Raw genomic sequence first — 17,980 nt, 5'->3', positions numbered from 1 at the left:
CTGTGGCCGTTGTGATTCTTCCTCCATTTTGTTCGGTTGAGATTTATTTCCCTATTCAGAACGGATTGTGGGTCCTCCCCGTGGTGAGGAGAAACAAAACGATGTGCAAAGATCTGCGAGCATTTAATGAGCACTTATCTGCGATGAAAATAATTCTGCGGCCCGTGAACCACTGGGCGTCTCCATGGCGAGCAGCAACGCGTGAAGCGTGTCTCAATTTTCCCTAGGAGTCTCCATTTGTCAATGTGTTTGTATGTGAGTGTGTGCGCATACTGACAAGCACCATGGACAAAAACCATGGCGGGAGGACACTGATACACACAGCATGCTCACGGTGCTGTTTTTGCTGCTGTTGTTATTGTTGTTTTATTCCCGAGAACTAGGCTAATACCGTGGGTTGAGCTTTTAATGCTTTCACCAAATAGCTCCGATTCCGGGGGCGCTATATTTAAAAACCCGCACCTCATGTCCGCCTCTGCTGCCGTATTTTTTCTCGTGTTTTTCGGGGGGGGGGGGGGGTGGATTTGATGGTTCGTTTCGTGCGTTTGGGTGTGGCACTTGCGAGCGATAATCATGGTCGACGAGGACGGAGGAGCATGGGCGATGTTTCAGTGGCGGCGCGAACACACAGCACAAACAAATGCACTTGGCAGTGGATGATTTTGGTGTTTGCCCGGGTTTTGTGTGTGAGCGTGTGCTTTTTTTTGTTCTACTCGCCAAGGGCTCGGGTTGGGCGGTGAGCTTATCGCTGTGTGACGTAGTTGAGTTGATGAGCGAGAAGCTACTCATGTACGGATGGGCAACCATAATGGAGTAGGATTACGTTTGCTCGACGCTAATCGTTGATAAGGAAGCCCAAAAGACAAGCAAAGTATGGCAGGAGGGGGGCGGGGGAGATAAAATCCCAGATTATGGAGAGCCGGCGTTTCGCCGGCGTTCTTTGTTAGCTTTAAGAGATGATTATTATTTTCTGTTTGCTCAACTTTGTAAGCAAGCAAGAGTTTGTTTAATATTTGCTGCGAGCATGCAGGCGGCCCGGAAAACATTGCCTTTTAGAACGGCCGCACGACAAAAATAGGACATCTTATTTATGGGCTCCGGTGGTTACTATCTCGATTCACACATCATTTAAATAGCAATATTACACACCCCAATTCAGTGTCCTTTAGCAAAATAACCTTTTTAAAGTGATTCTAATAGATTCGCACCGCAAAAAAAGAACTAGATAAAATGTACTAAAATAAAGGGTTCTAGACAGTGATGGCTACTTATTACACAATCCCAACCAAGCCAATGCGGAAGCCCCTTTTAGCGTTGACCCCTTTGGCTCCATTAACCATTCACACACCGTGACGACATGGTGCCACATTTTTTGTTTTGTTATTTGCTGCAAGCACAGTGCAAAAACGAAAGAAAAGGCAGAGGGACGAAGTGAATCATTTATTACCGCACGACGATCCCATCGTCAATGAAAAGGGGCCCTTCGTGAAGTACGGTATCATGATGAGCACGATGATGGCGATGGCCGATGATGATGGTGTGGTAGAAGCGCTGAGCGGTGTCGCAGCCCTGGTGCGCTTTCATCATGGCAGGGCAAATCTAATTTTAAACTTTGTCTCCCCGATTTCGATTCCGAAAGGACACTGTGGCATCGCTCTCTTTAACGAGCAGACAGGAAGCTGTAGAAAGGCTTTCTGTGATGGTGGAGGTGGTTTTTTATTCTTCATTTTGAGGGTGAATCTTCTGGCGGCTTCGAGCTGGGCCGCTTTATTGGCTCTCTACCGTTTAAACGATCCTTGGGCGGTTTTGGTTTATAAAACCGGTGACCGAGCGCTGTGATGGTTGAAATGGTGCTTTAAATAAAAACATCGACGCAAACCAATTCAAAACACACACACGTACGGGGGGGAAAACAGCTATACTATCATGCACACTGTTGTTATGTTTTCCTAGGATCGAGACGTCTGGCGTGTGTTTCTGGGAGCGATGGAACGATTAAATGCATGTTTTGTTCAGACGAATGAGCAATTGCGAGGGGGGCCAGCGGTGTGTAAGAATTCACAGGCTACAGGCTGCAGCATCACAAAGCTGTCACATTCAAGGATAGTTGTGTGAAATTTATCGTAAAATTATTCATGATAGCAACGGGCAGCTGTGAAGCCAGTTGTCCATTCCCACTTCCTGCCCACGAGGGAGGGAAAGCTGTCATAAACGCAGACAGTTGTGAGCTTTTTACTGGGCACTTGCTGTGCTCTCGCCTGCCCGAAGGAGGCTACTGTATGTGTCGTGTATGTTGCTGATGGTTGCTATTGGAAAATATTGCCGGAGCGTGGCCTCGCTAGTCAGTTAGCGTGTGCGAGAAAACAATTGGATCGTACGGCGTACGGCACTTGCTACGGTATCTTCCGAGTAATGGAAAAGAAAGATGTTTGTTTCGTGTTTTTCCCCAACGCACAATCAACGACAATTAAGAAGCGAAATTAACTGCACAGTGTTCAAAACAGTTTGCAAATGATTTTCTACAAGATATCATTGAAAATGTCACTTCCTTGAATCTCTTTAATCTTGCATCAAACAAGTGAAACCGCACAATATCCAGCCAGTTTGTACAGGCAGCTATTTGCAGCGGTGGCAGTATTTGCGTTCCCTGGGCACACGATGTCGCACGGCAAACGAGGAAACTGTTGTGCTTCCTGTGAGCGCCTGTGATTCTTCGCGCCCAGAGAAATCCATCAAAAATTATGTTTGACAAACAACAAATATTTATCTTCAGCGGGGAATATCGAGCATTGATCCTGTGCCGTTGGTTCTTTCCGTCCGGATATTCCGGCTCATACACTTGCGGGATCAGCCTGCGTAGCGAAGCGAGGTACGATGGGACGCAATTAGACGATCGAAACGTACCTGTGCGACGAGATCTTCTATTTCATTGTGTTACAGGTTGGAGAATGTGTTCCGGTAAAAACACACACACTTATACATACACACGTCTTCAGCGGCAAGTCTCCACAGGTTTCGTTCCGACTCGGTTGACACTAGATGGACGGTTGGATGGATGGATGCTTCATTACCGTTTCATTGCGAGAGCGAGAGACCCACTTTTGAGGCGGGTTCCTGCAACACGGTTCCTGCTGATGGGACATTCTTCCCGGGAAGCACAAGGCAACGAGGTGCATGCTGTAGGAGTTTGAGCGATGGTTTAATTTCCTTTCCTTTATTTGCGGATGAGCGGTGTAACGAGTGAGTTGGTATGGCAAAGTGGAATGGAGGCTGAAAACGAGGCTGAAAGAAATAGAATGGAAACTCAGAAGTAACATTTCTCTGCCACTGTCAGATGAGTTAAAGTGATGGAAGGTTATGGCAGATTGTAGGTATAGAATTTGTGGACCCTTTTTCTGTTCCAGCTTTTAAAGCAAATGGTTGAATCTAGGCAAGAGAAAGCCCAGTTCATGAGAAGAATAATGAAAATTTTGAATGCATTCATCCAGTAAATGGTAAACGAAATTAATAATTGATTTACTGTGAGTTGCATAGATCAAAGAATTCGTGTATGAAACATACATTAATCTTGGAAAAGTTGCTTTTTTATTAATTTTAAAAGAGTTGTTTTAGTTTAGTTCATTTAGCTTGAATTAAACGTTTGGTAGTTACATTAACGTGTCAAAGCACGCTTTTAACACACCATATGCATGAAACGCTGGACAAATGCCACCTCACTCATGCCGTAAAAATGCCTTTTGAAGCAGAAGGCTCTTACTGGAAAATCACAAACTGCTCGGAAAAATAAAACTCAGGCTTACAAAATGAAAACTGTACTGAAAGGCTATAGAATTTGCCCCGATTTGCTTTACAGTCCGCTTCGCAGCCATACCAAGCCAACCGAGAAGCAGCAGCCCGAACGAAAATGAAACTCTGGTCATCAGCGAACGAAATGAAGCAATCCATTCAATCAACATTCAATCAGCTTCATTCATCAGGTTTCCCGAGCGTGTCGAGTGTCCTCGAGCACTGTTACAGCCATCCGCGCTCGTCCCTCGGTCGCAAGCATCGAAGCCAAAGTGAAGCCAAAGTCTCATCGCCACCGACGTGCAAAAGGATGTACCGGCTTATCAGTAACGCAGCGCTGTGTCAATGAAAATCATCGAACTGCAGTTCCTCTTCCCACGCGATGCGCAACGTGCATGTGTGTGTGAGTGTGTAAAGAAATCCGTACCCAGCTTACCTAAACGGGATGAAAATATTGGCCCATTTGATGCGCACAGGGCAGGGCCTGGAAGCGCACGGCAACAGTGTATCGTGGTGCGGTGTGATTGGATTTTCGCTCGGTGGGACGGGCCACGGGTTTTGAAGTACGTCGATGCTCATGCACTTGTCGTCTGTCCGCTGGGAGATGAATCGATATCGCATCTTCTGTTACATGTGGCCGGGGAGGGGTAGGGACCAGGTGGGGTGGACCCATGTGTCGATCGTGTTCGACTCGAGCAGCTGTTGAAGTGTAAATCGATTCGGCACTGCCTGTCGGACGCCCTCGGACAGGGCGATGAGGCGAGTATGGGACGCATTGGAAAGTCTTTCAGAGTATCTTTGTGTGTGTGTGTGTGTGTGTGTGTGTGTGTCGGATTGGGTGCCATCTTGATATGTGGGCACAGGAACGTTTGGTTAAAATTTCATCCCGGCCCCGGCGTGAAGCATGAAGAGGGCTGGCGTGGTCTATGAAGAGTCCTACAATAACTCAACTTTAGTCACAGGGTTTCGGGAAGTGATCTCGAGCAGCCCGATGTACACCCATGCCCAACACAAAACGCAGTCCGTAACCCACGTCAACGCTTCTAATCACAATCAATTCCATTTCCATCGCCTTTTTCCTGTTTTTCGCTTCCGTTGGTGTAGCTTTCCCCGCCTGCGATTCGGGTTTGACGGATAAGGGTTTTTACTTTGCCGCGTGCTGGTATCTTGCCTATCTCGGCAGATGTCCTTTTCGGACGGCCAACTGGGAGTGGGAGTGTGTCCCGGTTTCAGCTCACGTTCGCTGTTTGTCACAGGGAGCAATCTAGCTGGGACCCGAGGGGAGGAGGGACCCCAAACCCACATCCTTAAATCGCCCTGAACCGAAGATACTGATAACGTACCGAACCGATGACGTAAAACTGGGGCCTCCCAAGCAAAAAAAAGGTACAAAAAGGTGCAGGAGCAAAAAAGTAGAACACAACAAGATTAAGTATCGGGAAAAGATGTGCCAGCTTGGGTACCTTTTTTACCCCGGCCACCTTTCCTTGTCCCTTTTGCCGTGTATTGTGTTGTTTTTGTAGCGCAACCCGGTGAAAGGTAAGGTACGGAAGATTAGAAATTTTTAATCGAACCGAGATTAACTTTCCTCCAAACAACAATCAATCGATCTTGATCGTATCGCGCCGGGCCCCGGGGTGAGTGTGTAATTTCAGACAGGGTTTCTTCCTTCGCTTGTTGCAATACCACCGTGCGGTGTTGGGTTTGGCATAAAAAACGGTACCGTTTTTCCCTCGAGCTTAGAGAGGAAGAAGGCGGTGTCGGTGCAGGAAACGGTGGTGCGTAACAGTAATTTATTATCGTTCGGAACGGGGAGTTTTCGGCTCGGGTCAGGCTGCCGAGGATGGACCTTGGACAATGGAAACGGATTTCAATTTTACCGCAAATTTCCACACCTGTATTAATTTGGTCCTGCGGTGGGTCGCTGTTTGTGCAAGCAGTAGGAAGAGCCATTTTTATTAATGAAGTTTTTTCTGTTTATTTCTTCTATTTTCAGGTAAGTTCAAAACATCGCCCTACTAGCCAAAGAATGAAGGGAAGCTTTCTAGGATTGCGGCGTGATGTAGAAGAGACTGCGCTACACAACTGTATGTGTGTTTAGATTTGATAAGTAATTCATCTCACGTTTGAAACTGTTTGAAAGAATTGGCAAAAAAGCACCAAAACACTCGTATGACAGGGGCAGGGAGACCCCACCAAAGATTCCACTCCAGGGGACATTGAACAATCGTTGGTTCGATTGGTTTTGCGCAAACGTTGAGGTCGGCCACGAGATCACGGGAAAACGAGCTCGGTTAGGATGTTGTATTTTATGTTCCTATTTTTGTTTTGTTCAATCGCCTTTCTGCCCACCGGGTAGTGTGTGCGTGTGTGTGTGTGGGATATTTTTCGGTACTTCCCCACACTCCTTTAACCTACATCCTCAAGCACACGCACAATCTCCGTTTTTATGTAGTCACAAAAGCGTTGCGTACACATGTTAGGGTATTTGTTTTCCCTCATTTTTTGCAATTCATTGAGCTTTCGCAATGGGAGCAAAAACAAGAGCCACAAACCCGTGGTCTGTTGGGTTTGGAGCTTTTTAGCGAATGGCGGATCGCTGCGACCGCCACGCCACCACGTGTGGTAAGAAATTTGTTTATTGAAATATTTTACGATCCCCGGTGTGGTGGTTTACCTCGCCCAAGTATGCTTCCGCCGCAAAACGGGAGGCACGATTGTTGTAGTGAATGTTTTTTTTTGTGTGTGTTTCTGGAACAATCACGCATCCCGGTACACACACACACACACACACACACACGTGCCGGTTTCCCGGTCTAGTGCGTAGGTTTGGTTACCCCGCGGTAAGGGCAAATGTTTCCGAATGCTTTTTGACGGATGTTGTCTGCTGGATGATGGACAAGGGAGTACAAGGAAGGAATGGAAATATTTCAGTAGGTTAGCTCGAGTCAAATAGTTGCTATTTTTATTCACTTTTATGCGATGATATGGAAAGCATTCTGCTCCGATTCAGTGCTTGAAATAACGTAAGGCAGAGGAAAACGATGTCACTAGTTGGTTGTATGGTTTTGCGTTTCAATGAGCTACATAAAACGTTGTAGTATGGAAAAAGTACTCAACAACTCCATGGATATGTGATGATGTTTAAATTGCAATAAGGTTATCCTATCTAGCATTACAATAATTTTCATCGTCGGCCCAATTTTTTAACGCTTACATGCACTAACATTGTATCTATAACCATCAAACAACACTCGCCAACAAGGTGCAAAAAGTAACAACAAAGTCTTGTAGAACAATATGGCCCTGACCTTATGAAGTTCGCAATGTTCCCCTGCGAATCATCAACCCTCTTGATGGTTCAGGAAACCGGATCGTGTAGCTGCCAGTTTCGATTGATTAGCATCAATTATTCACTAGCACTTCGGCTTCTGGTGACGGTCAGCACTGACCGGTATTAACATTTTGCAAACACACACACACACACACACACACACACACACACACACACACACACACACACACACAGGCACACTGTTACACAAACGAGCTATAGCTGACATTTGAGCTTACTGTTGAACGACAAACGCTGTTCAGTCCATAAAACAGAAGGTGACAACGAACTGGCCAAGATCCTTAATTTGACCCAATTTCGAACTGTATCAGCTTGAAATGTACCCGTTGGCTCGTGCCGTCCTACTTACAGCCACTATTTCCAGTACACACACACATACACAGTGGGGAAGGGTATATGTTGATTGAATTTAAATTATTCAGACGGTTTCGGTACGATGGCACTGTATCGCTTGCGGATTTCATTAGCTGAAGGTATTGAAGTTTTCAGGAATTGTGGCTGTGATTTTGCCAATGCTTAGGGTCTCTTAACTAGAAAGCAATAGCGGCAAAAAGGGAAAGAGAGATTGAAGTGGGACGTGTCGATGAGCTGCCTCATTACTTAAAGTGTAGCCGCATTGGGGGGTTTAGGTTCGATTTTAATTTGATTTAGATGAGAAATTAAATGGAATGGAAATGAATGGACGAATGTGTCACTTTGATTTAGGTGGAGAAATTGTAAGAACAGCTTTTAATGATAATATTCATGACAGCATAGTGGTGTGTAGTGCAATAATTAAAAAGCTTTCCTTTCAGAACAGTGAACTTGTTGTGAAAGTATAGCTGGATGACATTTTGATTGGGATGTTGAATTTCGTTCTTCCGCGAATAGAAGCAAGCGTGATGTGATGTTGTGTAAAATTTAGTTTGAAATTTGCCTCAAAAAAGGCAATCAACTTGTTTCAATGTTCGACTATCCAATCAGTGTGCCCCCCGCAAAAACCAATCACCCCACCGTCAAACCGACAATCACGCAAAACATGCGCGGAAAAGAGTTATGAGCTTTTACTGTTGTTGCGCCCTGCTGTGGAAGGGACTTTTGCGCTGCTTTCTTTTGCTGCTGCCCCCTCGCTTGGTTGGGCGTGAACATGCAACAGCAAAGGAAGCTTTTTTCGCAATCTGGTATTAGAGGCTAGTAAATAAATAAATCCAGCTCTTTGGCACAAACAAGGTTATTGTTTTATTTTGCGCGTGAATTGTGAAAGATTGCCTCACCAATCATTCTCCCGCACGGCTGGTTTGAGCGGATTGCGGCGCTTTGCGCGATATTAGACATTCAAATATCGCCCTGTTGACGTGTAACCGTGTCCCTTTGGAAAAGGTGGAAGGGAATAGATAGCACGCGGGAAACAAAAAAAAAAAAACATCCAACCCGTTTCAAGCTCCATGCCCGCCGTCAACGTCAACTGTTTGCAGCCGCCGCTTCCGCCAGTTTGACCGGATTTCCGACACGGCTCGGGAAGGCAATTTAGTATATGTTGATGTGTGTATGTGTGTGTTTGTGCGTATATGCGTAGCTTCATCGTGCACGGGCGTACCCGCTCTTTCGATGGCACGTGAGTGTGTTACCTAATTTGAATATAAATAACATCCGATTCCACACGCAAAATGTTGCACGCCGGGTGACAATGGGGGGTACGGTGCGGAAGCATGCGGTGAAGAAATATTGTCACTGAATAATCATCACGGTCCTCCCTATACCCACGCATTCACACACACACGCTCAGAAGCACCACTTGCCAATTGGGGTTGGGAGAGATGAAAAACTGTCAACGCGACCCCGGAGGCCAAACGGAAGCGCAATTTAAGTTCCATCATAAACTGTTCCGGTACACGGATTGAACGGGGTCTGGGAAGTGGCGCATGGGATGGAGAGGAGGCGAGCTGAGTGCCAAGTGTTTCAAACTTTCGCACTTTTGAAAGCACAGCGAAAGGATCTTAATCACTGGTTGGCGGTCTTGTTAGGTGTATATGAACGGGGGAAATTCTAGTGACATGCTTCCAACTTTATCCGTTTTTGTAAGTTTCGTGAAGGAACTATTGACAGTATGTAATGAAATATCGAGCTTCTGTGTCATTGGGATGTTTCTAGAGAGTTGAGCTCGTTCACTGGATTTAATGCTGGTTTGAGTCCGACTTTATCGACCAAAATAGGGAGGAACGAATTCATTAACTCACATCAGAGCTCTCGCATAAGCCTGCTCGGTCAATGAAGACCTGTGAAGGGCCAGCGGCAGGATTTATTTTTCGATGCGTTGCTGTATATCCCGCTTCGCTTCGGGACAACTTTTGTTTTCCACACCGTGTGCACGCGCTGACGCTGTGTGTGAATTATGATAAACACTTGGCAATCGCGGGCGAACATTTCGGATTACGTGCCGGATTAAGTGATTTACGGGGCTGGTTTGACACGGCCGACTTACCAGGTTTCGCTCCAGGTTCTCTCTCTATGTGTGTTTGTGCCCTAGCCCTACGAATCGCCCGACCGATTAATCCTTTTGCAATGTGAAGCAAAACCCACACAGCATCGCTTCAAACCCCCGTCACTACCTCATTTGCATCACAACCTTCCTCCCGTGGAAAAAAGCAATAGGCACCGGGACGCCCATTACCTCTCCACGTTCTCCTCGGCACCGATGTAGCGCCGTGAATTATGGATTTCCAATTAGAAGTTTATTACCCGAAGCGTTCCCTTGTTTCCTGTCCTGTTTCGTGTGCGGCAGGCGGGATGAAAAACTTTGCATCAACATTTAAACGCCAGCCAGAGAGGCTTTAAGGTGACACGGTTCGAGGGGTGAGCGTTTGTATGGCGTCTGTCGGGAGAAGGTGGAGCGAATTCGGACAAATTGCTGCCTGTGGTGCGAGATATAGAGACATTCGAAATTGCTAGCACGGGTCGGTACGCGTGTGTGTGTATGTGTGTGTGTGTTGGGAGAAAGTGGATGATTTGATGAAAATTTGGGACGCGCCGTAATTATGGAAATGGAATAGACATACTCTCGAGCCGAAAGGGACGAAGGCGTTCGAGAGGTCGTGCCGGTCATCAAGTGGGAAAAGTTATCGTATCGTGAGAGGCACATACACATACACACACACACAGTGAGGTGGACGAGCGTGGTTAGAGAAGTGAGGGATGGCACTCAGCAAAAAGGGACGATATTAAGAAGGTTAATTCAATTTACCAAATAGCAGCAGGTGGCCTTGATGAAGTTGGCGGTGAACGGCACCCGGGCACAGACTCCAAGCTGCGCTCCAGTACGGGCTGGAGGACAAAGTTTTCCTGTACCTGCGGCTTGCTTTCACGAAAACTCCTGCAAGTACAGCGCCACTCGCACGGGGTGGACAAGGCAGGGAAATTAATATCAATTGCATCGTAAAAAATACGAAGCGCTAGTAATAACCGTGCTTCTTCTGAAGATCTTTCGGCGCATCCATCGTTTTCGTTGGTGGTTGGAAAGAGTGGTTAGTGTGTGTGGGGGGAGGGAGTGCGTTCATTCCGCACCAAAACTTTGCCAGTTCACAGTTCGCTAGAGTACAACTTTTTAGAAAACACCTGTGTGCCATTTTCTTTGGTAAAAAGATACCTTTCGCGAAGGAGTCTGGTGACAGCGTAGTAGGCTGTGCTAGTCATCGCGTTCGTCAACGCTACAAGTTGGGCGTTGGGAAAGAGGAAGCTTTGCACCCGGGGTGTCGTTCCGGGGGACCATGAATCTAGACGTGACACTCGACACGGCGGAGGAGATCCGGTTTCTGAGCAAGGTGAGCGGTCTGGTGAAGCGGTTGGCCCGCTCGACCCACTTCACCCACCAGGAGCTGGAGGTGGTGCTGCTGCTGTACTACAAGATACTGAAGAACGATCCGGACGCGGCCGGGGGACAAATCTCGCGCCAGCAGCTCACGACCGTGTTCGATACGGCGTTCGGCATTACGGATATGGCGGTGATACGGCGCATCTACGCCGCGCTGGACGGGGGAAATAGCGCGCACGTGTCGATGGAAACGTGGGCCCGGATGGTGTCGCTGTACGTGCGCGGTACGCTCGAGGAGAAGATCCAGTACTGCTACCGGGTGTACGACATCCAGCGCGAGGGCATGATCCGGCGCGACTTCCTGATGGTGCTGATGAGGGGCTGCGTCCGGCAGGAGGAAGGCGTCGATGAGGCGGTGAAGGATCTGGTCGACATCTTGATGACGCGGCTGGACCTGGATCGGGACGGGGCGATTTCGTTCGAGGACTATCGGAAGAGTGTGATGGGCACGCCGCTGTTGTTGGAATGTCTTGGCCAGGCGCTGCCGGATCGAATTCACGTGGAAGCGTTCGCCACGACGTTTCTGGTTATGTAGGTGGAAACGGTAGTTTGATGGGTGAGGATTAGTTTGAGCATGGAAATTCCGGAATATTGAACATTAAATCTTTCGAGAGTAGCAAGTGAAATGAACAAATAAGCATTTATTTTGATGAGGGGATAGGGGGAAGATAAGTTGACGAGGATGAAATAAGCTTTGGGTTGGGCGATATATGCCTCGGGAGGATCTTCAATGTCACCTGTTGGTGTTTTTATTGAAGTCATTCTGGGATAAAATTGCTGAAATGCTTACGATTTGATGCTATGATATCCTGGGTAAAGTGAGACCTTGGGATGCCAACAGATCCACCAACCTGTACAGATAGGACATTCCTGCTCTTCTAAGTAACACAATATTTTCGTTTCAAAATGATGCTCTACAGCGAAATCTACTTTAATCTTCATAATCTGTCGGATTTGTCTTAAATGTCTGACATGTTCTTCATAGGCTTACAGCGTTAAGCTCTATCCACACACACACACACACACACACACACACACACACACACACACACCTTACACATCCGTCTTCAATTTCACACCTCCATTCCCCACGTGCAGAGTAAAACCATCCTACTAAATGTGTCTCTTCCCGATTCTCACACGCATTCTCCCGGCTCTCCTCCCCCCCCCCCCCCACTTCTTCCAGTGGCCTCCGACGACGTAGATGTCGAGCGGCACATTGCCGCCAGTGCGTACACGGACACGCGGTCCCGCATCTCGATGGTGCAGTATTTGGAGCCATTGTCGCGACCCACAAAGGCGCCAAGTATGTGTTCACTTTCCATTTTCTAATACTACTCTAACCGCTACCACCTTGTTTGCGTTTCTCATTGTTCTTGGTTGTGGCCGCCAACACACGAGCAAGATCGGGTTATTGGTTTTGTATTGTTCATACTCTTTGTCTCTTTGTTTGTTTGTTTTTTCTCATCTCAAACCGTTGTTTCGTACGATCTTGTCTTGTTTGCATCTCTCACCGAAATTCGTTAGTTTTTAATGCCCTGTGTTTTGCCTCACGTTTCGATGTACTCTCACCGCGCATTGGTCAGGCGGGTTCGATTCCGGGCTGGGTATTGTAGCTTGCGTCTCAAAGAAAAGCAAACCAAAACGACTCAAACAGCAAATAACAGCAAATCAGTATTGCTACTGTTGGGTACCATTTTCTAAAGCCTGCGTGCTGTGTTCGCAAATCGCACCCGCTCCCCCTACATCCGACCCACCTTTGTGCACTAGTTACAAATAAATCACTGTTGTTTGAAGGTTATGTGTTTTCCACCCGACATGCCACGTTTTCGGTTGTGCCTCATTTGTTCTAGTTGTTTTTGTCTGTTTTTCTTTTGCGGTTCAACACACACACACACACACACACACAAACACACACACATACACACAAACACAACATGCAAATTTAATTTTATACTGAGTGTGGCTTTGTGTGAGTGTGTGCGTGTGTGTGCGAAAGTATTTATATTCCGATCGAACTTTTAGTTTCCATTTCCAGCCTTGCTGGTTCCGACTGAAAGAGTGACTAATTGTAGCTTTTTTAAACTTGCACACGCTGCACACACCTGCCAACCACCCTGCCAGCCACACACACACACACACACACACTCACACACAGCTGTATTTGTTGCGTTTCGTTTACCGTAGAGATTGGGCGAATTGTGTCGTATGTTGTAGTTTTTCTTTGCTGTCGTTAGTTAGTAGCTCATTAGAGTGCTTTCGATATGTCGTTGTAATTTGTTGCTGCCATGGGTTGATGCTGTAGGGAACCGGGGGCACGTGGTTCGGGCCGAAGGGAACATGTACACACGTCGTTTGGGGCAGGATGGCTGGGGGCGTCCTTTCTCTTCTCTTCTGGTGCTTGTTGGGGACCGCTTGTCGTAATTTAAGCGCAATGCTTCAACTTTCACACACTCCACGCGGGGACATTGGAGGTTTCACATGTTGTAAAATTTATAAACACAATTAATAACGGCAATGTTACACTCGCAATCTGACAAATTGGTGTAAAATATCATTGCTTTCCGTAGTAAGTGTTTTAGCTTTCATTCATTCTGTATTTAGTAGTGTGTGTGTGAGTGTGTGTAAGCGTATGTAAGAGTGTTTTCTTTAGATTGAAAGCAAATATGTAAAAACAGGCAACCCACCGTGCCACCGTGTGATGGCAGCTGTTAGTACATTTAGCTCCCTAACCGGATTGCGCCAAGTAAAAACACATCATCAACCGGTTTATCGAACCGAATTATTTCCATTTTCCTTCATGCCAGCTTTCATCTCAACCGATCAGCGCATATGTGTGGATGTGTGTGTGTGTGTGTGTGTGTGTGTGTGTGTGTGTGTGTGTGTGTGTGTGTGTGTGCGTGTGTATTAGTATGCAAGCGAAATCACGTGGGCGGTTGAGTTGAGCCGAAGTTGCCCAGTCCGGACAGGGTGGAGCGATAATGCAATAATAGCGTGTGCCATTTACTTAACCATTTTTCTATCTTCCTTTTTTTTCGTTTCTTTGCCTTTCGTTTCGTCGTAAACGCCCGCCGCCGCTGTCGCCGCAACGCAGAATGTGACCAGACGTTCGTGTCCCGGGCTGGTGGACCATCCAACGGAACGTTTAGCGCCCCGATGCTCTCCAACCCGAGCAATCACTCGCGACAGTGTCTGTACATCTTCCTAGCAGGTCCCGGGCAGCGTGTCGATGTGTCCTTTACGTCGTTCAGCCTACGAGGAACGCCTCCAGAGTGAGTAGAACGAATCTGTTGCTAGCAATGTGTATGTGTTGCAAAGCGTTTCCATGTTGTAGCCCGTTGCTTGTACGCACTGTTTAACGCATCACCGGTCACTGTTGTTTACCCGGCAAAGCTTTGCCATAAAATCGTAAAATTAAAATACTAAAAAGCGGGTAAAATTACAAAAAAAAACAGAGACATTTAAATTAATAATAAGAAAGCTTCAATATATGTGCTTCAATGTTTGTTTGTGTTGCTGTACTGTTTGAAAGCAACCGTTACGAGTTGAGTTGTGTAGTTTGACTTCACTCATCAACGGCGAATTCAAGTAACTCCTGTAATCGATCGTTAAAATTAATTTGTGGCTTAAGCCATTAATTAGAGGCCTTTTACATTACATTTCTCATAAAAAAAGAGTTGAAAATTATGTACAACAACGAAAGAAAACATCATTAGAAAGCATTAAACCTCCAAGAGCAACGAGTAAATGAAATCCATTCCATTGTTTTGCCCCCCAAACTAACCCAAGAAGCAAGAAGTTAATGTTCCAAAACGGTTCTCAAGAAACAATCATACAAAAAATGTTCTAAAAAATATTTATTGAGCAAAGAGCACGTGTTACTTCATCGGCAACGTGTGAAAAGAACGAGCGCACCTGCACACCAAATCACTTCATTTGTTTCTCGTTTCTTTTCTCTCTCCCTCTCTTTTTCTCAACACAACTACCATGGTTGTTCGTCAATGAATCGGCAAACGCACAAAAAATATACCACACTCTTAATAAATGTAAAACGAAATCCTCAAAAACACAAAAAAAAAATGCAAAAACACAAAAACCCAAAACAGCGGAGCGGCGGTCGGGGAACTTCCAGCGTAAGTTTGAATGTCATTTCCGTTCAGTCGTTTGTTCCATTATTTTCCTTCCATCCTTCCTTCACGCTCGCGCGTTCCGACCATCCATTGTTTCCTATGTTGTATGTGTATGTGTGTATGAGTGTACGTTTTTGTTTAATGCCCATTCCCGAACCCATTCTCAATAAACACCATCAACCGTCACGTCGCGCACATCGCGATTCGCTACGAACGGTGGGAGGCCCAGGGAGAAGGCCATTATTTTTAGTGATGCATAAATTAAATTGTGTTTCATTGTGTGTATGTGTGTGTGTGTGTAAGGGAGGGAGTGATTTTTTTGCTTCCCAACCCAAAACTGAACGCCCGTGGGCGGAGGGACCTACGCCAAACGTCACATTTCCTAATGGTTCCCATTTGCAAACTGACCAATCTTTTGACCCCGGCGGCAAACGACACAATGCAAAATGGTGGCCAGCTCGCAACCGGTACCACCTTTTTCCCATACACCAGGCAGGGTAGAAACCATCTCGCTTTCGACACTTTTGTGAGTTAAGGAAGATTGAAAGAAGGAAAAAAACTGAATTGTATTTAAAAAATGAAAAGGTTCTTTTCCCACCCAACTCCCTTGAAATGACGCGAATTTCCTTACCTCTCTGCACGTGTATTTTAGAAGCCATTTCTCACTCGGCTCGACCGGGAGTTGCTTTTCATTAAACCAGCATTACATTCATCCATCTACTTTGAATCCCACAGCAATAGTATTTATGGTGAAATAAAGTCACCATCTTTGTAAAGCATTCCATCACGTCGCTTCTCCTTCTTCCTTCCTTCTTCCGGTACATTTATCGGGTGAGGGGGAAAACTTTTCCTTCTCTTCCGCTGGGCTGCCGACACGACCCGACCCTCAGCGTCTCTTGCTACTCTTGCTCAGGCAAGAGCTTTTCCTTTTTAAAGCACTCAGCGCGCGCGTGTGCTTTTGTTTTATGTTGCGGGGCGCGCACTCGAATGCTGGCCGGGCTTCGGCGCCACTGCTGTTATCTCTCATTATCGATGGCGGTAATGGGCGATCGAGAGCAGCCGCTTAATGGTTGCTGCTGCTGCTGCTGCTGCTGCTGCTGTGTCGTGGTGCAGCTGGTGTACGGGGGTAGCGATTTTCTTGGATAAAGTTTTACGCTTACGAGCGCCTGCTAAATGGTGAAATGATTGGAAAAGCCTTTTTTTCGTCGTGTTTGTCGTGGTTTGTAGTGTTTTTTTTCCTTCTGCTAGATGCAGGATGCGCCAGGAATCGGTGCCGATCGATGGGACGCTAAGAGGTTTGTAAGTGTTTGTGTTTGTGTGTGCAAAACGAAAGGGCGAACACAAAAAACTGGCGCCAAGTGGAAAATAATTACCATACAGATTTACCGAAGGGCAGCACTGAAGCTGTTGTTCCTATGTTTTCATATGGCTTTAGAACGACCACAACATCTTACCACCTTGTCGCGCCTATACTAGACTTTGAATAACATTTTGCGTTTATTTGTGTAGATCAACATGCAGGACAAAAGTTTGAACAATCGAGAGATTAGAAGAATTTTGGTAGGGGAAAGCGGGGCAAAATGGGCATGTTAAGCAGTTTACTGAATATTCCTTTGAATATGCCACAAAACACAATTATTCATGCATTATTGTATGCCTCCACTATTTATCTATGGATTAAAATTGCCACATAGAATGAAAACAACTTAAAATCATGAAAACAGTGTAAAATAAAAGTTGATGTTTTACGAGAAGCTATTTTGACACGCGGGGTAAAATGGGCATAGCCCTGGGGCAAAATGGGCATATGTAAATAAACTGTGAAACGTCAAAACACTGGGGTAAAATGGGCCACAACAACTGCGCTTAGGTAATGGTCTATGCTTTTGCGCACCGTTTCGTGAATTGTATTTTCGTTCTATCTTTTGTTTTGCTGGTCAGGAAAGCCCTTAAAATTCTTCCAAAAATATGTTATCAAAATTACACCTGTTTCCATCTACGTTCGAATCTCGTGCCGTTTGCATCGAATCGCAAACCGCCTGCTTCGAATCGCATGCCACTACGATCGAATGCGTGCACCCATGGTTGAATCGCGTGCCAGTACGGTTGAATCGCGTTCCACTATGGTCGAATCATATGCCACTACGATCGAATCGTGTGCCGCTACCATTGGATTTCTGAAAGCAAGAGCATAGTAAACTGTTTGTTTACGTTTGAAAGCTGTTTCCTTCTTCGCCGACGGCATTTCATTTGTAAAATACTAATAAAAGGGATTTATTCTATGATTATAGGTAAACCCCACGAACATTGGTTGAAACCAAGAATTTTACCATCAACAACGAACACCGAATATTAGTTGAACTTAAGGATTTTACCATCAACAAGGGACCACGATATTCGTCGATAACAAGGATTTTACGTGTAATCAGTGAATAACTTATTAGTACTATAACCTTTTATTAGTACTATTTTACAAACGAAATGCCGTCGGCGAAGAAAGATATAGCTTGCAAACGTAAACAAACAGTTTACTATGCTCTTGCTTTCAGAAATGCAATGGTAGCGGCACACAATTCGATCGTAGTGGCATATGATTCGACCATAGTGGAACGCGATTCAACCGTACTGGCACGCTATTCAACCATGGGTGCACGCATTCGATCGTAGTGGCATGCGATTCGAAGCAGGCGGTTTGCGATTCGATGCAAACGGCACGAGATTCAAACGTAGATGGAAACAGGTGTAAAACAGTTTTTACACGTTTAAATCTACAAAATCGATTCTTTTGAAGCTGTGTCTGTTATCATTATTGAGGCGACAAATACAACACCATAGCCTCACCAAACGCCATTTGTCAGAAGT

The 17,980-nt window shown here is 45.9% G+C and overlaps 2 protein-coding genes across 11 annotated transcripts in view; both read left to right on the top strand.

Annotated features, from left to right (window-relative positions):
* The window catches only part of LOC120952283 (cubilin), an 86,761-nt gene that overhangs the window by 57,056 nt on the left and 11,725 nt on the right, over positions 1–17,980 (top strand). For 8 of the 10 annotated variants that reach the window (XR_005751256.2, XM_040371535.2, XM_040371534.2 and 5 more), the window contains exons 5-7: positions 12,175–12,294; positions 14,083–14,260; positions 15,095–15,121. Coding sequence is in view for 9 of the 10 variants with exons in the window: in XM_040371535.2 (XP_040227469.2) it covers positions 12,175–12,294; positions 14,083–14,260; positions 15,095–15,121 (325 nt within the window). In the remaining variant the exon portion in view is untranslated. The remainder of the gene's footprint in view (positions 1–12,174; positions 12,295–14,082; positions 14,261–15,094; positions 15,122–17,980) is intronic. The other 2 variants (XM_049605816.1, XM_040371537.2) reach the window with 2 other exon arrangements.
* On the top strand, positions 8,024–11,614 carry LOC120952285 (calaxin-like). The gene has a single exon (XM_040371541.2). The coding sequence runs from the start codon at positions 10,885–10,887 to the stop codon at positions 11,521–11,523; it is 639 nt and encodes a 212-aa protein (XP_040227475.2). The 5' UTR covers positions 8,024–10,884; the 3' UTR covers positions 11,524–11,614.

Source organism: Anopheles coluzzii, chromosome 2, assembly GCF_943734685.1.
Source record: "Anopheles coluzzii chromosome 2, AcolN3, whole genome shotgun sequence".
Lineage (NCBI taxonomy): Eukaryota > Metazoa > Arthropoda > Insecta > Diptera > Culicidae > Anopheles > Anopheles coluzzii.
Note: the sequence above shows the minus strand (reverse complement) of the source record. Positions and strands in the feature narration are given on the sequence as shown.